The sequence below is a fragment of the Podarcis muralis genome, chromosome 16 (genome assembly GCF_964188315.1).
Source record: "Podarcis muralis chromosome 16, rPodMur119.hap1.1, whole genome shotgun sequence".
Taxonomy (NCBI): domain Eukaryota; kingdom Metazoa; phylum Chordata; class Lepidosauria; order Squamata; family Lacertidae; genus Podarcis; species Podarcis muralis.
In genome coordinates, this window is record NC_135670.1 from 1,595,129 (window position 1) to 1,616,893 (window position 21,765).

Sequence of the window (21,765 nt, forward strand, 5' to 3'; positions counted from 1 at the left end):
CAGGTTTTGAATAAACACTCACAAATTTATTATTAAGAACATATGGCTAGATAAATTAAGGTTCTTTACAATTTTATAATATGCAGAGAATTACATGTATTGAAAAACCAGAGAGAGGAGCTGAGGGAAGTTGCGGGAGGAGGGGAGGGTGGGTTTTTCTTGGGAGGGGGAAAATAGGGGGGGGACTAAGGGTGATATGCCTTTTGATAAAATGTTATGTTGAAATTTCTAATAAAAACTTTACAAAAACAGAAGACTGTGCAACCTGAAAAATGAGACAAGGTATGTACTTTTATAAACCAAGAGAATCTTGAATAAAAGTCAATTTTCAAAAAGAACTTAGGCGCCCGGGTTCTTGGGTGCTGATGAGGGTTGTGTGTGTGCTCTGGCTGTTGAGGGGGCCCTCTGGCTTGTCTCTCTTTGCTCTACCGTCTTCATTCCTCTTCATGTTCTGGAGGGAGGGGAGCTGGTCACAGCAGGAGAGGGAGACTCCCTGCCTTCTTCAGCAGCCTGCTTCATCTCTACCTCATGGCCCGCCTCCTCTCCAGCCTCTGATTCTGCCTCTGATTCTGGACTCCTCTCTGCCACCGCTTCTTCCTGCTCACTAAACCCTGTTACCTCTTCAGCTTCCTCCCAGTTTGCTGCCTCTTCTCCCTCTGACCACTCATTGTCATCCCTCCCAAAATCCTCCGGCTCTGAGCCTTCTTCCCTCGGGGGTTCCCCACCTGGTGCCTCCTCCAATAGCTCTGCAAACATCATGTCCATGACACCTGGCAGGTCCAGCTGTTGGGGAGAGGATACTGCAGCTGCAAACAGGGAAATCTCTGGCTGAGGATGGAGGGGCACTCCATCTATTGAGGAGGGGGGTGCCCCTGCTCCTGACTGGGAAGCTCTGGCCATTGTGCCGGGTGAACTGTCAACGTTGCCTCAAAACAATCACTTGCACTGGTTCCAAGAGACATGCCTGCTCCTCCAAACCCTTGGTCTGTTCATCTTCTGAGGTATATGTGTCTGCTCCTGGGTCAGAATGGATAGGAAGACAGAATTTCCAAAGCGGTATGGAACTCATGTGACATTCCTCACTTACACAGGAAATCTGCAGGGGCAGAGAAAAATATAACCAGCTACAGAACATGACAGGAGACACTCAGATGCAACTCCTAAAAGGGATTCTGAGCATTTGACCCCACCTAAACCCTGGGCATGAACTGAGCCCTGGCCAGGCCCAGCAGTGCCCTAAGGAAGGTCACAGGGCTCTTCCCTATCTCTCTATTCCAGTATCTAGGGTTAGTGTTTGGTTGTACAGGTTCCTGGATCATTCCCCATAGCTGAAGGTGCCCATTTGTAATAGACAAAAGTGGTCTGTTTCCTTACTCCAGGAATGACATTTTTAAAGGTAAAGTCTGTGTCTCCGTTATTATATGAGTCCAGTTTGTATTAATGATAAAATTAGTATTTTAGTAAGAGTCCAGGATAGCTGATGAGTGAAGGGTGCAATCCTGTTCAGTGCTGTTTCACAAGCCCTTTCCCTGTGGGAAACCAGGCCCTCACAGCCAGGACGATTGAACCAGGGTTCAGCCCTGCTCAGTTTGGCTGAGTGTGGATGTTTCCCTGATGGGAATAGGCACACACAATCTAGGAACAATGTGGGGCTGCTTGGAAGCGCACTTGCAACCAGACCTGGGCTGCTCTTTGCAGAGATTGGCTGTCTCTCCCTCGATTAGGGGATTGGTAAGGAGGAGGAGGAGTTATGGCTGAGCCCTGCTGCCTGAATTCTGTTTTGTGTTTCACTGGTTTTTAAAAATATCAAATTACAACTTTCAAAATATGTTTATGCATAATAAATGCTTCCCAGACATACTGGTTGCTTCCATTGTTATTATCTAGTATAATCCCTGTTCTGCATGCTCATCTTACCTGAAAAGTTGTGAGAGCCTCTCTGGAAACCTACGGACAATTTCTGTGGGGTGTAACATGAGAAACAATATTTATTCCATGACACTGACCTAATTCTGCTTCTCATGATAAACACAGTAAAGGTAGAGGCATATTGGTAGGGAGCCCCAATCCCAGGTAAGATGGGAAGAAGATTAATAGAGATGGTTCTACCTCTTTGATGCATTTTTCTCCACTGGCATTTTGCCACCACAGTCACAATTCCCAACAAAAAGAAAACTGCAGAGAGACCATAAATAAGCCACAGGATCTTCTGGGTTCCAATATGTTCACCTGCAATGTGCAATAAGAGACTCTTGAAAATGCTTCAATAGCAACAAGCAAAGTGATTACCCTACATGAGAGAAGCAGAATGAATGAAATGCCAGGACAGACTTCCAAAACAAAAATACCTTCCGTTAGGATACAAGAAGCTGGTGAGATGAAGGGGAGACATGAAAAGAGGTGTTGAAACAGGGGCAGGAAATGCGATGCCCTCCAGATGTTGCTGGACTCCAGTTTCCATCAGCTCCAGCCAGCAGGGCCAACGGGCAGGGATTATGCTGCTGGGTAGAGTCTGGCAGCCTCTGCAAGTCACCACGTTGGCTACTGGGTGGTGTAGCCACAGGGCTGGATCCAGAATTACAGCACAACCCTTTGTGCAGACAGACATTGCTGCAGCCTTCATTTTGGCCTTCTCCAAATGTAGTTTATTTACCTAGGGGTAGGAGGAGGAGGAGGAAGCAGCAGAAGCAGCAATTCAGATGGGTCAGGGCAATCTTCAAGCAGGACTGAATTTGCTCTAACACTGGTCAACAAGCATGTGAGGAGGTGTGTTTGCATATATGAATGTCTCTCCTTGAATCCCCATAGGGTGTAAGCTATCCAAGACCCCAAACAGCAACTCTGGATAAAGATACATTGCTCACCTCCAATACTTGAGCAGATGTGGGACAAGTCAAATGAGGCTCTCTTTTCACTGACAGGGTTGCTGACCAGGCAAGTCAATGTGGAGTCAAAAGGTATGGTGTTCCAGAAGACATGGAGTTGCCTTCCACTATCAGAAAGCTGGAACTCATCCAGGCTGCTTTCTAAGGCCCTGGGGGGATTCCCTCTTTCCCAGGAGACCTTGAGTTCTTCCCTTCCAGGTGTCTGACATTGCAGGGTCACATTACATCCCTCTAGAGTATTGGATACCTCTTGATGGAGCATCTGTGGTGTTGGCACTGGCTCTGTTGAAGACAGTTTAAAGCAACATAAAGTTTGTGTCCCACCCAGTACCTATGTTGTAAATGGTGCTGAACCTATTCCATGAGCCAAACAGTGAAAGCAATAACTTACCATAAACTGTGAGGCTGAAACTCTGTTCTTGAAACCGTGATTTCATAAACCAGATGCGAGCATTGTAGATCCCACTGTCATCCAACTCCAGGTCTTTGATCCTCAGTGTTGTCTCGTTCACCATGTCTAGCCGTTGTCCAAACCGGTCAGTGGGACTTGGGTGCTCCAGTTTACCATGGCTGAATTCCCCCAGCCAAAAGCCCAGGCCACCACTTTGGGGGTAGAAGTCCCATTCCATTTTCTCCACTGTTATTCCTAGAGATACATTTACAGGAAACAATACTGATCCTCCCAGAATTCCTTTCACCTGATGGGTTGGGTTCTCCACCGCACGGCTAAAAGTGTCTTGTGAGGAGCGGGTGGTGGGGGAGGAGATACAAACAAAGGTGAAAATTAGTATCATTATCGTTTTTTAGTGAAGTCTGAAAAGCAATTGATTAAACACTTAAATCTTTTCAAAGCTTTGCAGTGCTGAAATTTTAGGAATATCTAGCTTTGTGTAATTGTCCCAAGGAAAAATTCTGAAAAAATATGGTAAGTAGAATTTCCCCTCACGAGGAACAAAAGTTCATTTATTTCAGTTCACAAGATTTATACTTCTTGGTTTTAATAAAGCCTCAAAGCACTTTACATAATCAGAGCTGTGCAAAATGTCTGTTGAAAACTCAATACAGAAAGATCTAACCCAGTGAAAAATTATGCTAAGCAGCAATCTAAAAACAATCTGCATGTGTGTTTCAGGAGAATATGATTATGCACTATTTTTGTGTGAAATTGAGATAAGTTAACACAGAGCTAATACAGAGTTCAAAGAAGAAACTGACTCTGTTCCACCAAGATCCCCAGTCGCCTTTTCCTACTCATTTGTTGGCTCCTCTAATTCACTGCTTGCTCTTAACTGACATTTCTTTTGTATTGGTGAATGACTGACACATGACAGGAAAAAATCCTTCAGGAAAACATTTCTGTCCTAGAGATTCCATTCCACTCCACACCTTCAGGGGAGATGATCACCTTCATCATAGAAGCAGTCTCTCCCCGCTCCCCCTTCAGCTCAGTAACAAATTTGCCAAAAAGAATTAAGCCTTATCTTGGATATTCCTTTGAAGCCAGCCAGGGTGTTCTGGGAGGGTTCTGAAGGAATGGGTTTCTGAGCAGTCAGTTTAAGCTGGGGAAAGGAGGCCCTCAGTGCTAGCAAACAATATTGCCAATAATTTATCTTTTCATGCCAAATCAAACTTAGAGTGCCCCCTCCATGCATTTAGGTGGGTTTCTTCTTCTGGCGAGAGCCAGTGTGGTGTAGTGGTTAAGAGCGGTAGTCACGTAATCTGGTGAACTGGGTTCGCTTCCCCACTCCTCCACATGCAGCTGCTGGGTGACCTTGGGCCAGTCACACTTCTCTGAAGTCTCTCAGCCCCACTCACCTCACAGAGTGTTTGTTGTGGGGGAGGAAGGGAAAGGAGAATGTGAGCCGCTTTGAGACTCCTTAAAGGGAGTGAAAGGCGGGATATCAAATCCAAACTCCTCCCCTTCTTCTTCTTCTTCTTCTTCTTCTTCTCAAGGAAGAGTACAGCAATACTCTGAAGAAAAGGTCTTCTGTGAGAAAAATCCAATGTCGTGTATTGTGGATTGCAGAGAGCCATGAGTGGCAGTGAAGCCCCAAACTGGCCGCTTCTGGAAATCATCCATGGGAAACTTGCTGATGTTTCGCTCAGGTCCTGCCTGTGGACTTCCCTTTGTGGCATCTGTTTCACCACTGTGAGAAGGACAACTTCATTCTTCTGCACAGGATAGATGCTCTAAAATAAGCCTGTTCATCCATCTTATAAGCGTAGCCCGAGTACAGGGTCTTATTCGCAAGAGTTGTGAACTTTTGAACACAACGGTCGGCTCCTTCTGTCCTCTCGCTTCCCAGCATATCAGATCCTCCTCTTTAAACCAGCAAGGCTGTCTGTGCTCGCTTTCCCTCCCCTTCTCATCCAAGGAAAACTGTGTTTCCCCTCCATTGTTGTTGACTCCTTTCATGGCTCTTTGTTCCTCCCCTCAAAAACCAGCAAAGATCAGAGGAGAAAGAGAAACCAATACGAGCTGTCTCAATAACTTTCTCTCTTGATTAAGATTGATTGAGTTTATTTATATGCTGCTGTTCCACAACGAGCTGTGCCCAAAGCGGCTCACAGCAAACGTTCAAAACATCAAAATACAGAGCATCGAAAATACAAGTGTAAGAAATACAGAATATGATAGTAATTTTTTAAAAAAGACAGAAATAAACAATTTGGCAAACACAGAATAAATTCAACATTACCCTCCCCAAAAAAACACATCGAGGCTTTATCACAGTAAAGTTTCTTGCAGGGGTCTCCCTACATCCCAGGCAGCCTGGCTTAAATGCAGTTCAGAGGGGAGAGAAAGATGGCTTACAACTGCCTTCCCATATCCTTCTCCAGAGCAGTCCGGCAGATGCAAGGGGCAGATGTCAGGGAGGACAATCATGGTCAGTCTCTTCCCCAGCCTCTGGAAAGACCAGCTGCTGGCGCAGATCTTACTGCTCTTCAGGACAAAGCAGTGCGCGACTTACCCAGAAAGTACAGAAACATTCCGAAGAGGAAACGTCTGCAAGCAAAAGTCATGTTTGCTTCTCTTCGGAAGTGTGTTTCTGGATGTGGAATGTTGGGGAGGAGCAGAATAGCTCTCTTTGCAAAGACTGGCTATTAAGAAAAGTCTTATGCTCATGAATGAATAATGTTGAGAAATTAAATTGCGAGAGGAGTTTCTGTCCCCCACAAGCACTGAGTCCCCGCTTCCATCGCAGGACTTGCCGAAACAAGAGCAACAGCTGCAACAGAGAGGCTCTTCCCGTCGGAGAATGTTCCCGGCGGTGCGCGGCTCTCCTCCCTCTCGCGTCTCCTTGCAACAGGGAATGCCAGCGAGGGGCGTCTCCTCCTCTTGCTTTTAATGGCGAGGGACGGGGCATTCTCCACCGCTGGGGCACCCCATTCCGAGAACGACCTTTCCAAAAAGAGCAACAGAAGTGCGCCAGGAGCAGGGCACATAGCTGTCAACTTTTCCCTTTTCTTGCGAGGAATCCTATTCGGAATGAGGGAATTTCCCTTTTAAAAAGGGAAACGTTGACAGCTATGGCAGGGCAGTTTGAACTGGATCCTGCATCTCACCCCTGCTCTTCTGATCAACTTTTCCCTATTAACGCCAGAAATGTTTCCGGACGTTTCGACGGCTTTTCTCTGCAGCGCCTCTCTCGCCAGAGACTTCAATCATTCAGTGTGGGGAGCGGAGGCGCAGAGAGGGGGGGGCAGAAGAGGGCGCCCTCTCTTTGGAAGTCACTGCTTGTGGATACTGCGCAGGAGCCTGTATGTTGTGGATGCCTACTAAGCAACTGCATCAGTTATTATTGCTATTATTTAGCCAGCAGCTAAATAATAAGGAAAATATGTCTCGTTTTGTTAGCCCCCAAATGGAAAACGAGCGAGATTACCAACCGAAGAAAAACGGCAACTTAAGCTAAATCAATGTCTTAAGCTAGGAATAGGAGGAGATGGGGGCAGCAGCAGCAATTCACAGGATCAGATCAGTCTTCAAGGAGCTCTGTGTATGATCCGATCCTGCTCACAAGCATGTGAAGAGCAGCATTTATTAATACAGTGGTACCTCGGGTTAAGAACTTAATTCATTCCAGAGGTCTGTTCTTAACCTGAAACTGTTCTTAACCTGAAGCACCACATTAGCTAATGGGGCCTCCCACTGCTGCCAGAGCACGATTTCTGTTCTCATCCTGAAGCAAAGTTCTTAACCCGAGGTACTATTTCTGGGTTAGCGGAGTCTGTAACCTGAATGATGCATCTGTAACCTGAAGCGTATGTAACCCGAGGTACCACTGTATAGGATATATTTTAATTTTTGGGAAAAACTTTGGAAGAACGATCTGAAGTTTTCAGCATGTTATTCTTTGAAGGATAAATATTTGAAAATGATTTGCAGATGGTATTTAGCTCCGAGTAGACTTGCTAAGATGTATAAGACTGAATCTGATAAGTGATTATCTGCACTGGAGATGCAATGAGGTTGAGGCAATGTTCTTTCATATGTGGTGGACCTGTAAATGGGTAAAAGAGTATTGGGAAATGATCCATAATGAATTGAAAAAAATGTTCAAAAGTACCTTTCAAAAGAACCCCACCAGAGTCCTTTTTGTTGGGGATAGTTCAGATGGAAATTCCCAGGTGTCAAAAAAGGCTGTTTATGTTTGCCACTACTGCTGCCTATGTTCTGTTAGCCCAGAAATGGAAAATGACAAGAGATCCCAACTAAAGAAGAACGGCAACTTAAACTGATGGAATATGTGCAGCTTGCAGACCTAACATATAGAATAAGAGAACAAGAAGAACATACATTTAAAAAAGATTGGGAAATGTTTATTGAATATATGGGGGGGGGGGTTGTGTACACTTGAAAACATTGGCAGCATTAAGAAAAATCCAACAGTGTAAATAAGTTTGGATGGATGTATTATTGGAATACTGAATGGTTTCGTTTCTGTAAAATATACAGGGATTTATGGTATGCAAATTGAACCATGAAAAGAGAAGAAGGGAAGTCATTGATGTTTTAAACTGTAAAACTGAAAGCTAAAAATTACACAGACACAATCAAGGAAATCAGGCATGGCTTTCACTCTCTGGCTTCTGTCACCCGCCTGTTTTTAGCCCAGCTCACACACACTCAACTCTTTCTTACTGCCAGCCAGGTGAGGGAGGGGGCCAACCCATTTGCCCTCTGGCATAAGCAGCTTCCTTTGTTATACTAATGACCTAAATATACTTCAGTGGCAGCTTTGAACCTTGTCCAGTTAATTCAACAATGGAATCCAGGCACCATTGCCGGCACTGTTTCGTCTTGGGGTACGTATGGTTTCGCCAGTACTGATGGCCAGGAGGGGTCTTCGGTGGTTCTCTCCCCTGATGGTCCCTTAATGGGATCTCTAGCACCGTCTTCAAGAGGGCTGCCTTCTCCTCCAGGTCCTTGGCTTGTGGGGTGCAATGTTCATTCCCTGAAGATTCTGGGACAGACAGAACAGACAGGATTTCCAGGGTGGTGGGGAACTCACTGAAAATTCCGTTCTGTCCCAGAAAACCTGCAGGAGCAGAGAGAACCAGAACCAGCTATAGAACATGACAGGAGAGACTCAGATGCAGCTCCTTAAAAAGTCACTGAGGATTTGTACCCACCTAAATAAACCCGGGGAAGAATGGGGTTCTGGCAAAGCCCAATGGTGCCCTAAGAAAGATCACAGACACCTTCTCTAGACAATATTTCCACTCATTTTGGGTTAGCGTTTGGTTCTACAGGTTCCTGGATCACTCACTCTAAGTTAGTTCCCCAATTGTTGTTTCATATTCCAGTTGGAATTGGTGATACAATTAGCATTTTAGAAGGCACCCAGAGTAGCTGCTGAGTGGAGACTGAAATCCTGCTGGGGACTGTTATACATGCATCTTGCGCTGTGAAGAAGCAGAATCCTGCAGCCAGAAGGACTAAATGCTCTGCTCACCAGAGGGTGAGAGGAGGGTTTAATCCTGCTCAGTTTGACTGTGCATGCATGTTCTCCGGATGGGAACTGGCTCTTTGCAGAGGCTGCCTCCCTCTCCTTCATGAATTGTATGAACTGGATTCCTGTTCACAAAAACCTATGCCATAATACAGGTAAAATGTCATAATAATGCCTTATGCCAGGGGTCAGCAACCTTTTTCAGCCGGTCCACCATCCCGCAGACCATGTGGGGGGCCGGAATATATTTTGAAGAAAAAAATGAACAAATTCTATGCCCTACAAATAACCCAGAGATGCATTTTAAGTAAACGGACACATTCTATTCATGTAAAAACACGCTGGTTCCCGGACTGACCGCAGGCCGGATTTAGAAGGTGACTGGTCCAGATCCGGCCCCTTGGTCTTAGGGTTCCTACCCCTGCCTTATGCCATAATAAATTTCCCATTTCCCCCTGACCTAGGGAATAGGGTCCAGACTCACCCTGAACAGCTAAAAGAGGGTCCTGGGAAGCCACTGGGACATTGCTGGAACAATTCTTGGATTGGGGCAACTGGCTAAAATGTTCTAAAGTGTTCTAAATGGTTCTAATTTTGGTTCCCCTGTTTCATTTTTTTCAGGTTGGTGTCGGTTAAATGTTTAGTTGGGGTTGGCAGTTACTTTGATTTGGGTATAACTGGGTATAACTTGGGGTATAACTGCAAACTGTTTGTTATTATTGTTGTTGGTGGTTTCTATTAATTTATTGGTTTGTTGGTTGCTTGTATAGGATCCCCCCCCCCAATATTCGATGTTTTGTTGTGTTTTTATATATGTTGTAAGTCACCCAGAGTGGCTGAGGACACCCAGCCAGATGGGCATTATATAAATTTAAATCAATCAACCAACCAACCTCTTGATCAGTGAGTTGGGTAAGGGAGAGGGTTAGTTGTGGCTTAGTCTTGTTGCCTGTTTGTAATCTGTTTTGTGTGTTGTTGTTTTTCAAAATAAGAACAGATCACGATTGTAACGATTTTATAATTATTAGATCTGAACCATCATCCCTTCACCACTTCACGAGCTCATCTCACCTGATTATCACCATCTTCTTGTGGACTTCTTGCTGAGTTCTGGTGTGCAGAAGAGCTCTCCATGTCCTCTAGTATGAATGAGTGAATATCTGAAGAGACATATTTATTCCATGGCATGGACCAACTTCTGCCTCTCAAAATAAGCAAAAGTAAAGTAAAGGTGTATTTGACAAGCAGCCTCCATCCCAGGCCCTACCTCTTTCCTTCTTTTTGAATTTTCGCTTCCTCCTCCTCCTCCTCGTCCACATCACTGCCGCCACCATCATGAACAGCAACATGACAACTGCAATGGAGATAATGATATGTCTCTGGCGTCCGACCTGTACACCTGCAATGTGCAATGAGAGTCTCTTGAAATATTCTCTAATAACAACCACCAAAGTGACCTTCCTGCATGACTTGGAAAGGTCAGCAAATGTGCCAGTCTGTTCCATTTATATTAATGGAGTTTAGGTCCATCATTTCAGTTTGCATTTCATTTCCCCCTATCGTTTTATTTTTATTCTTCATTTACAAACTGTATCGCAACCAATAATTGCCCAATTCGTTCATGATAAAATTAGATAAAACACAGAGATTCAGAAGATCACATACCCAGGAAGCCAAAAGCAATTCAACCATTTCTACAAATCACAGAATTGGAGAGGTGGAGGGGACTACGAGGGTCATTTAGTCCCACCCCCTGCAATGCAGGAAGCTTTGGCCCAACTTGGGGCTCAAAGCTACAACCCTGCGATTAAGAGTCTCATGCTCTACCAGCTGAACTATCCCACTTAAATGCAGCTATTCCTCCATACACTGACTAGGTCACACTTGCTCACCGTCATTACCTGGGCAAATTTTGAGCAAGTCAAAGGAGGCATTCTTTTGGTCAACAGAATTAGTAAGCAGGCAGGTGAACGCCGAGTCTGAAGAGTCTTTTCGCCAGAAGACACGGAGATTCCTTCCACTGTCAGAAAGCTGATACTCGTCCAGGCTGTTTCCTAATGCCCTTGGGGGGTTCCCTCTTTTCCATGAGATACTGAACTCTTCCTTTCTAGGTGCCTGGCACTGCAGGGTCACACTGCATCCCTCCGAAGTCTGGGAGACTTCCTGAAAGTGTATCTGTGGTGTTGGCACTGGCTCTGTGAAACACAAATGAAATCAGCACAAGGGTTATGTCCCACCCCTACCAGTACCTATGTAGAGAAATGGTGCTGATCCTATTCCATGAGCCAAACAGTGAAAGCAATAACTTACCATAAACTGTGAGGCTGAAACGCTGTTCTTGAAACTGTGTCTTAGTAAGCCAGATGCGAGCATTGTAGATCCCACTGTCATCCAACTCCAGGTCTTTGATCCTCAGTGTTGTCTCGTCCACCATGTCTAGTCGTTGTTCAAACCGGTTGGTGGGACTTTGGTGCTCCAGTTTCCCATGACTGAATTCTGCCAGCCAATAGCCCCGGCCTCCCCCTTGGGGGTAAAAGCCCCATTCCATTTTCTCCACTGTTATTCCTAGAGATACATTGGCAGGAAACAAGACTGATCCTCCCAGGATTCCCTTCACCTGATGGGTTGGATTCTCTACTGCATGGCTTAAAGTGTCTTGTGAGGGGAGGGTGGGGGGGGAGGAGATACAAACAAAGGAGAAAATTAGTATCATTATCGTTTTGAGCTCCTTATCCATCTTCCATCATGAGGTCCCAGAGCAGGTTGCAACAATTTAAAATGCAGCATTAAAACGTAATAGGAAGGGGCCTAAAAATTATATTGCAGGTGTCAGTGGTATGGTGAAAGGGTGAATCTTCAGCATAGCCATTTCCGACCTGGGAGGAGAGGGAGTTGCGGGCAGAAATCCCTCCCACATCTCGCACGCGGGGGCTGGCCCTTGCCCCCGCATGATCAGGGAATCCCCGGGCGTGTCGGCTACCCGGCCCGCCAATCAGCGGGCCGGGGAGGCGTGGCCTAGCCTATTGAAGACTAGGCACGCCCAGGGACCGCTGTCTTTGCCCCTTTCCAGCCGAGCGGTTTTCCCATCCCACCCACCCTTTAGGTTTAGCTAGCTTTGACCTTGCTATGGACTTCGGTTGGTCGCCCGAGGGGCCTGGTAGGAATTTTTCCAAGTCGGCACACTTCGAGCCTTTTGGTTTTTTCGCCTACCTCGTAGCAAACGTCACAACTCATTTGGTATTGGCGGTTAGGCATTGGCAGGGGTCAATTGTTATGCAAATGAAGGGGGGAAGGAAGTGCCATCACCTTCCCCAAAAGAAAGGGTAGTCCGGTAGAGGACTCCGGGGGGCGTTGCCTTGTCCGAAACCTAGGGAGGTAAGGGCCCCCGGCACGCCCCAAAGTGGTGACACCCGTGGGATCCTAGTTGGCGTACTTCAACAGGACCCCCACGGCTTGTGGACAACCATTCCCTGTGGCACAGACGATAGCGACGCACACAGGAGCATTCAGGGTAAAGCGGCTGCAATTCGGTGTCAGCATGGCACCAGGCATATTGCAGAATCTAATGGACTCTCTACTTAAAGGGATTCCTGGTGTCACCCCCTTCTTTGATGATGTGTTGATTGCCGGGCCCACACCAGAGGAGTTTGAGGACCGCCTCCGCACCGTTCTGCACCGTTTCCAGACGGCGGGTCTCAAGGTGAAGCGGGGAAAATGTCTACTAGGAGTGCCTCAGGTGGACTTTCTGGGATTTATGGTGGACACATTGGGCATTGTCGGCCAATTGGTGCTAAAGAAGGACAGAACTTTTTTTATGTATGCCACAACAGCAGCAAGAATACTCATTGCAAAGTATTGGAAGACACAAGATATACCCACTTTGGAAGAATAGCAGATGAAGGTGATTGACTACATGGAACTGGCAGAAATGACTGGCAGAATCCGAGATCAGGGAGAAGATTCGGTGAAAGAAGACTGGAAGAAATTTAAAGACTATTTACAGAAATATTGTAAAATTAATGAATGTTAGAAGGATGTTGGATAGAAACTAAGTGGTTTCCAGCTGTAATGTTTCAAGAGATATGAAAAAAAGAGGTTTTACAAATGGGTTAAAGTTTAATGGTAAGGATTTGCTGAGCTAACAAATTGAACTGGAATACAAAGAAGGGAGGTATGAGGAGGTCCGGGGAAATAAGTGTAAGAAAGTTATGTTATCGAAAATTAATGGATATTTTTAACTGTCTTTTTTATTTTATTTTTTGTATGTTCATGTTTATTTTTCATTTTCTGTTATACCTTAAAAACTCTCAATAAATATCTTTTAAAAAAACAGAAGGGGTCCACCCCACTGGGGACAAGGTACAGGCCATTTGCGATGCCCCAGCACCCAAGGGCAATACTGAACGTCAGGCCTTCTTGGGACTATTGAACTTTTACCATGCCTTCCCCCCCTATAAGGCAGTGGTAGTGGAGCCCCTACACAGACTCCTGGACAAGCGGGCCCCTTGGGTGTGGGGCCAGCGCCAGGAGGCTGCATTCCGGGCAGTCAGGACTTGCTCATCTCAAACTCAGTCTTGACACACTTCGACGAGAGGCAGCCGGTGGTGCTAGCATGCGATGCCTCACCCTACAGAATTGTCGCTGTCCTGGGACACCAACTCCCGGATGGAAGAGAGGTGCCGGTAGCATACTTTTCCCAGACACTCCCTGCAGCCGAGCGGAACTACTCACAAATCAACAAGGAGGGTCTTGCAATCGTGAGGGGAGTAAAAAAAAATTCCATGATTTCTTGTACCATGGTGACTGACGGTTGCTTGGTTTGTTTGCCCCCAAAAAAGCAGACCTTCCCCCCAAGTGCTGTCTCCTTGCGTCCTCAGGTGGTCAATTTTCCTTGCTGGCTACCAGTATGCACTGATTCACCGCCCTGGGAAGGCAATGGGCCACGCGGACGCCCTCAGCAGGCTATCACTACCAGAAACAGGCCCCGACCCAGAGCCCGCACAAGAGGTTATGAGCCTGGAGCTGCTTCCCGACCACCCCATTTAGGCACAAGACGTTGCACACCATCCCAATAAAGATAAGGTCATGTCCTAGGTCCTGGACTGGGTGTGGAGGGGATGGCCCAGCAGCAGCCCCAGGCCAGAATTCACGGGCTACACAACCCATAAACATGAACTGTCGGCCCACAAGGGGTGCCTATTATGGGGAAGCAGGGTCGTCATTCCCCTCCGCAAACGGGTCCTCACAGTCCTACAAGAGACACACCCAGGGGTAGTGAGAATGAAGGCCCTCTTCAGGAGTTATGTGTGGTATGAGTTATCTGTGGCGAGAAATCCATTCTCGACTCTGAGTATATTTCAGTTACCGTAATGACTGACAAAATCCTGCAGCAAAACATTTCTGCCCTAGAGATAAGGTTGACTTGCACTCATCTTATCCTGTGCTTTTATTTCATTCCACTCCACACCTTCATCATACACGCAGTTTCAGCTCAGTAACAAATATCACACACACTCTTCTGTTCATAGCTGTCAGTTTTCCCTTTTCTTGTGAAGAATCCTATTTGGAATAAGGGAATTTCCCTTAAAAAAAGGAAAAGGTTGACAGCTAAGCTTCTGTTGCAGCTTCCTTTGAATCCAGCAAGCATGTTCTGGGAGGGGTCCAGCTGGGGAGAGGAGGCCCTGAGTGCTAGAAAACAATATTGCCAATAATTTATCTCTTCATAACAATGCATATAGGTGGGTTACTTGTGGTTTCTGAGTGAGAGAGAGAGAGAGAAAGCAGTGAAGTCCTTACCCAGGGAAGAGTAGAGCAATAGTCTGAAGAAGAGGCCTTTTGTGAGAAAAATCCTCCATCGTATCTCTCCAGAGGTGCAGAGAGCCATGAGTGGCAGTGAGGCACCGGATGAACCGTTTCTGGGACTCACCAATGGGGAAACTTGCCGCTGTTGAGCTCAGGTCCTGCCTGTGTGCATTGAGGCATCTGTTTCACCACGCTGAGAAGGACAGCTTCATTTTTCTGCACAGGATAGGTGCCCTAAAATAAGCCAGTTCATTCATCTTATAAGCATTGCCCGAGTACAGGGTCATGTCCGTCCATCCTTCCTGTCGCTTCCCAGCAGATCAGACCCTCCCCTTTAAACCAGCAAGCGGCTCACAGCAAACGTTCAAAACATCAAAATACAGAGGATTGAAAATACAAATGTAAGAAATACAGAATATAATAGTATTTTTTTAAAAAAGACAGAAATAAACAATTTGGCAAACACAGAATAAATTCAACATTACCCTCCCCAAAAAAACCACATCGAGGCTTTATCACAGTAAAGTTTCTTGCAGGGGTCTCCCTACATCCCAGGCAGCCTGGCTTAAATGCAGTTCAGAGGGGAGAAAAAGATGGCTTACAACTGCCTTCCCATATCCTTCTCCAGAGGAGTCCGGCAGATGCAAGGGGCAGATGTCAGGGAGGACAATCATGGTCAGTCTCTTCCCCAGCCTCGGGAAAGACCAGCTGCTGGCGCAGATCTTACTGCTCTTCAGGACAAAGCAGCGCGCGACTTACCCAGAAAGTACAGAAACATTCTGAAGAGGAAACGTCTGCAAGAAGAAGTCATGTTTGCTTCTCTTCGGAAGTGTGTTTCTGTATGTGGAATGTTGGGGAGGAGCAGAATTGGTCTCTTTGCAATGATTGGCTATTAAGAAAAGTCTTATGCTCATGAATGAATAATGTGTAAATTGCGAGAGGAGTCTCTGTCCCCCACAAGCACTGAGTCCCCGCTTCCATCGTAGGACTTGCCAAAACAAGAGCAACAGCTGCAACAGGAAGGCTCTTCCCGTCGGAGAATGTTCCCGGCGGTGCGCGGCTCTCCTCCCTCTCCCGGCTCCTTGCAACAGGGAGTGCCGGCGAGGGGCGTCTCTTCCTCCTGTTTTTAATGGCGAGGGACGGGGCATTCTCCACCGCTGGGGCACCCCATTCCGAGAACGACCTTTCCAAAAAGAGCAGCGGAAGTGTGCCAAGAGCAGGGCACATGTTGTTGTTTAGTCGTTTAGTCGTGCCCGACTCTTCATGACCCCCTGGACCAGAGCACGCCAGGCCCTCCTGTCTTCCACTGCCTCCCACAGTTTGGTCAAACTCATGCTGGTAGCTTCCAGAACACTGTCCCACCATCTCGTCCTCTGTCGTCCCCTTCTCCTTGTGCCCTCCATCTTTCCCAACATCAGGGTCTTTTCCAGGGAGTCTTCTCTTCTCAGGAGGTGGCCAAAGTCTTGGAGCCTCAGCTTCAGGATCTGTCCTTCCAGTGAGCACTCAGGGCTGATTTCCTTCCGAATGGAGAGGTTTGATCTTCTTGCAGTCCATGGGACTCTCAAGAGTCTCCTCCAGCACCAGAATTCAAAAGCATCCATTATTGGGTGACCAGCCTTCTTTATGGTCCAGCTCTCACTTCCATACATCACTACTGGGAAAACCAGAGCTTTAACTATCCGGACCTTTGAGGTCTCCCTGTGGAACGCCCTCCCACCAGATGTCAAAGAGAACAACAACTACCAGACTTTTAGAAGACATCTGAAGGCAGCCCTGTTTAGGGAAGCTTTTAATGTTTGATGTATCACAGTATTTTAATATTCTTTTGGAAGCCGCCCAGAGTGGCTGGGGAAACCCAGCCAGATGGGCGGGGTATAAATAATAAATTATTATTATTATCATTATAGGGCACATAGCTGTCAACTTTTCCCTTTTCTGGCGAGGAATCCTATTCGGAATGAGGGAATTTCCCTTTTAAAAAAATGGAAATGTTGACAGCTATGGCAGGGCAGTTTGAACTGGATCCTGCATCTTGACCCCGCTCTTCTGATCAACTTTCCCCTATTAACGCCAGAAATGTTTCCGGACGTTTCGACGGCTTTTCTCTGCAGCGCCTCTCTCGCCAGAGACTTCAATCATTCAGTGTGGGGAGCGGAGGCGCAGAGAGAGGGGGGCAGAAGAGGGCGCCCTCTCTTTGGAAGTCACTGCTTGTGGATACCGCGCAGGAGCCTGCATGCTGTGGATGCCTACTAAGCAACTGCATCAGTTGTTATTATTGCTATTATTTAGCCAGCAGCTGGCAGCCTTCCTGGTAAGGAAAAGATGTCTCGTTTTGTTAGCCCCCAAACGGAAAACGAGCGAGATTCCCAACCAAAGAAAAACAGCAACTGAAGCTGACAGAATATGCGCAGCTTGCAGACTTAACATATAGAATAAGAGAACAAGAAGAACATACGTTTAGAGAAGATTGGAAAACGTTTATTGAATATATGGGGGGGGGGGATTGTGTACACCAGAAAACGCTGGCAGCATTAAGGTAAATTCAACACTGTAAATAAGTTTTGATGGAAGTAATAATGGAATACTGAGCGGTTTAGTTGATATAAAATATGCAGGGATGTATGCTATGCAAAATGAACCATGGAAGAAGGGAAGTCATTGATATTTTAAGTTTGTTTAAATGAATACTCTAAATTGTAAAACAGAAAATTTAATACAAATTTTATACACACACACACATATACACAGACAGTGGTACCTCGGGTTAAGTACTTAATTTGTTCCGGATGTCTGTTGTTAAGCTGAAACTGTTCTTAACCTGAAGCACCACTTTAGCTAATGGGGCCTCCTGCTGCCACTGCGCCACTGCTGCACAATTTCTGTTCTCATCCTGAAGCAAAGTTCTTAACCCGAGGTACTATTTCTGGGTTAGCAGAGTCTGTAACCTGAAGCGTATGTAACCCGAGGTACCACTGTATGTGGAAAAGATGTATCGGAAAGAAAGTCTCTTTTGTGGATGTTGTGCCACAGGCACAGGTTGAAGACATAGAAGCCAAGGTCCCTTCACTACCACCCCCAATAAAATATTTGTGGGGGCCACCTCGCATCCCCCGTTGATGGGTATTGCCATTCAAACAGTATGTGTGTGCCACGTCATGTGACTGATTATGCAGGATGGGGCTTACCTACCCACCACCCAATATTTCATTGGCACCCTGGGAATTGTCAATGCAGCTATTCCCCTTCCTAAGAGATTTGTGATCCTGCTAGGTCCTGCCAGGTTTCCTCTGTCAAAGTAAGAAAAATAAAGAGGCAACAACCAGGAAAATAAAAAAAGCAAAGTGTGCTCAGAAGCATTTGATTGTTCATTTGTTGCAACACAGGTTCAACCTCTCTGGGCTGAAAAGAAAGGAGAACCTCAAACAATCGCCCATGCATCTGGGTGATGAGGTGAAAGCAGGTGGGGGAGAACATGCCTATAGTCATGTGTATTGCTATAACACTGCCTGGGAAATGTCTCAGCTGTAATGATCTCAGGCAGGCAGGCAAGCCTTGATAAGAATTAATGACCCTTTGGCAGTTTTATGGTATGTTTATTTATGCAGATGGGCCTGTCCTTGCCGCTGCTTGTCCACCAGGTTTCTCTTACGCACAGCAACCCAGGTCATGCGGGCGGGGAGGGGGGGTTGCAGTGATTTTTAGGAAGTCATTAATTTGCACCAGGCGTCCTATTGGGAAGACCCAGTTCTCTGAGTGCATGTTCTGGAAGTTGGGCAATAGGGGCAGTACAGGATTCCTTTTGGTGTACCGACCTCCCCGCTGCACCAAGGATTCCCTGTCCGAGCTGCTTCAGGTCGTGGCGGATGTCCTCCTGGAGACACCTAGCTTGGTTGTCCTAGGGGATTTTAACATCCATGCCGACACGACCTTACAAGGGGCCGCTCGGGACTTCGTGGAAAGCATGGCCTCCATGGGGCTGTCCCTGAATAAGTCTGGCCCAACCCATAGCCGTGGACATGCCTTGGACCTGGTGTTTACCTCTATGGATGTTGGTGATCTGACACTAAGTAAAAGCGAAACGAAAGAAGTGCCATGGTCAGATCACTTCCTGGTGCAACTGGACTTCTCTGCGACCCATCCCCTCTGCAGGGAGGTGGGACCAATTCGGATGGTCCGCCCCCGCCACTTAATGGATCCAAATGGTTTCCAGAGAGTGGTAGGGGATGCTTTATCCCATGTTGATGGCCTTTCAGCCGATTCCCTGGTGGCACGCTGGAATGTGGAGTTAACCAGGGCTATTGACTGTTTGGCTCCGAAGCGCCCTCTCCAATTGCATGGAGCCCGGACAGCCCCGTGGTTTTCCATGGATCTGAGGGCAATGAAACAATCGTTGAGACGGCTAGAGCGCCGGTGGCGGATAACTCATTCCGAATCTGACCGGACACAGGTTAGAGCTCAACGTTGAGCCTACCAAGTGGCGATAGCGACGGCGAAGAAGAATTTCTTCACCGCCTCTATTGCATCTGCAGAAAACAGCAGCAGGAGACTTTTTCAGGTGGTTCACAATTTAGCGGAACCACCTGCAACATCGGGGCCCAGTACGGGCCACATGTTCTCCTGCAATGATTTTGCAAAGTTTTTTGCAGATAAAATCGCTCAGATTCGGGAAGAAGTAGACTCCACCGTGGGAGCAGGGCCGGGGCGGGAGAGTGCTAGAGTTCTGTCTAGTCAAGTTGAGTGGGATCAATTCCAATCTGTTACCTCCGAGGATGTGGACAGGCTGCTTGGACGAGTGAAACCAACCACCTGTCTCCTGGATCCTTGCCCATCCTGGCTTATAAAAGCTAGCCGGGAAGGACTGGGCGATGGGCTTCGTGGGGTGGTGAATGCTTCCCTCCGTGAGGGAGCCTTCCCAGACCCGCTGAAAGAGGCGGTTATTAAACCGCTTCTTAAAAAAACATCTTTAGATGCGGCCACGATGGCCAATTATCACCCAGTCTCAAATCTTCCATTCCTGGGCAAGGTGATTGAGCGAGCGGTTGCAGAACAACTCCAGGCACGCCTGGAAGAAGCGGACCATTTGGATCCCTTCCAGTCGGGATTCGGGCCTCATCATGGGACTGAAACTGCCTTGGTCGCACTGGTTGATGATCTCCGGCGGGCTAGGGACAAAGGTGAGAGCTGTTTCCTAGTTCTGCTGGATCTCTCAGCGGCGTTTGATACCATCGACCATAGCATCCTTCTGGACCGTCTTGGGGGGCTGGGAGCTGGGGGCACTGTTATACAGTGGTTCCGCTCCTTCCTCCTGGGCCGTGTTCAGAAAGTGGTGGTGGGGGATGAGTGTTCAGACCCCTGGTTCTGTCCTCTCCCCCATGCTTTTCAACATTTACATGCAGCCGCTGGGAGAGATCATCAGGAGGTTTGGGCTGGGTGTTCATCAGTATGCCGATGATACCCAGCTCTACCTCTCTTTTAAATCAGAACCAGTGAAAGCGGTGAAGGTCCTGCGTGAGTGTCTGGAGGCGGTTGGAGGATGGATGGCGGCTAACAGATTGAGGTTGAATCCTGACAAGACAGAAGTACTGTTTTTGGGGGACAGGAGGCGGGCAGGTGTGGAGGATTCCCTGGTCCTGAATGGGGTAACTGTGCCCCTGAAGGACCAGGTGCGCAGCCTGGGAGTCATTTTGGACTCACAGCTGTCCATGGAGGCACAGGTCAAATCTGTGTCCAGGGCAGCTGTTTACCAGCTCCATCTGGTACGTAGGCTGAGACCCTATCTGCCTGCAGACTGTCTCACCAGAGTGGTACATGCTCTGGTTATCTCCCGCTTGGACTACTGCAATGCACTCTACGTGGGGCTACCTTTGAAGGTGACTCGGAAACTACAACTAATCCAGAATGCGGCAGCTAGACTGGTGACTGGGGGCGGCCGCCGAGACCATATAACACGGGTCTTGAAAGACCTACATTGGCTCCCAGTACGTTTCCGAGCACAATTCAAAGTGTTGGTGCTGACCTTTAAAGCCCTAAACGGCGTCGGTCCAGTATACCTGAAGGAGCGTCTCCACCCCCATCATTCTGCCCGGACGCTGAGGTCCAGCGCCGAGGGCCTTCTGGCGGTTCCCTCATTGTGAGAAGCAAAGCTACAGGGAACCAGGCAGAGGGCCTTCTCGGTAGTGGCACCCGCCCTGTGGAACGCCCTTCCAGCAGATGTCAAAGCGATAAACAACTACCTGACATTCAGAAGACATCTTAAGGCAGCCCTGTTCAGGGAAGTTTTTAACGTGTGATTTTATTGTATTTTTGGTTTTTATGGAAGCCGCCCAGAGTGGCTGGGGAGGCCCAGCCAGATGGGCGGGGTATAAATAATAAATAATTATTATTATTATTATTATTATTATTATTATTATTATTATTATTATTATTATTATTATTATTATAAATTACATCCAGCTCGCAGCTCCCAGCTTGCTGCCATTGCAATGAGTTGGTCACTCTGAGTCTCTACCCTTATCACAGCAGGAAGTACACCAAGCCTTCCCCTTTTGCACTTCCGTTGCATTCTGACCTTTTCAGTTCTCTGAGATTGGGGAGAAGGAGGGAGTAATTCCCTCCCACTTTCAACAGAATCACTCTCTTGTCTGCTGTCTCTCTGCTGGTTGTCTAGCAACCCTCCCACTGCCGTCTATCTCTCCTCCTTCTTGCAAGCTGTGCTTGTCTGCGCTATCTGACTCAGGGAACTCTTGGGAAAGGGAGGTAGAGCCCATCCCCTTCTGCTCTGTCTGTGATCTTTCGTCTCCAGAGTCAGACTCTGTCTCTCTTTGTACTGGCAATCTTTCATCATCTTTCATCACCTGACTCTGACACTTCACCAGCACTCGATTCAGCCACATCCCTGACATTAAAGGCCAGACAAAGAGGCACTTGGCCCCCAAGCTTGAGGTCCTCCATCCCTGGCTTAGGCAGAAGACAGGTAGTGTGAAGTGCAGGTATGTTAGGCCCAGATACTTCTCACTTTATAAATTAAGCCCTGACTGTTCCACACAAAAATTTCACTTCAGAACCCCACTTCAGGGGCTTGAGACAGGGGGCCATTACCAGTTCTTACCTTGAGATGCTGG

General features: G+C 47.2%; 1 protein-coding gene across 1 annotated transcript; it reads right to left on the bottom strand.

The window, feature by feature from the left end:
* On the bottom strand, window positions 1–15,336 carry LOC114586631 (T-lymphocyte surface antigen Ly-9-like). The gene is made up of 8 exons (XM_077920341.1): window positions 14,639–15,336; window positions 11,153–11,497; window positions 10,725–11,037; window positions 3,277–3,611; window positions 2,865–3,167; window positions 2,110–2,229; window positions 1,918–1,960; window positions 1–1,096 (listed from the first exon to the last, which is right to left on the bottom strand). The coding sequence occupies exons 1-8, from the start codon at window positions 14,724–14,726 to the stop codon at window positions 1,084–1,086; spliced, it is 1,560 nt and encodes a 519-aa protein (XP_077776467.1). The 5' UTR covers window positions 14,727–15,336; the 3' UTR covers window positions 1–1,083.
* Window positions 15,337–21,765: the final 6,429 nt, after the last annotated feature.

Coding starts and splice junctions, on each gene's coding strand:
- LOC114586631 (XM_077920341.1), bottom strand. CDS start 14,726: ATGGCTCTCTGCACCTCTGGAGAGATACGATGGAGGATTTTTCTCACA. Junction 3,168..3,276: donor TTTCAGCCTCACAGTTTATG/GTAAGTTATTGC, acceptor TGTCTTCAACAG/AGCCAGTGCCAACACCACAG. Junction 1,961..2,109: donor GAGAAAAATGCATCAAAGAG/GTAGAACCATCT, acceptor TACACCCCACAG/AAATTGTCCGTAGGTTTCCA.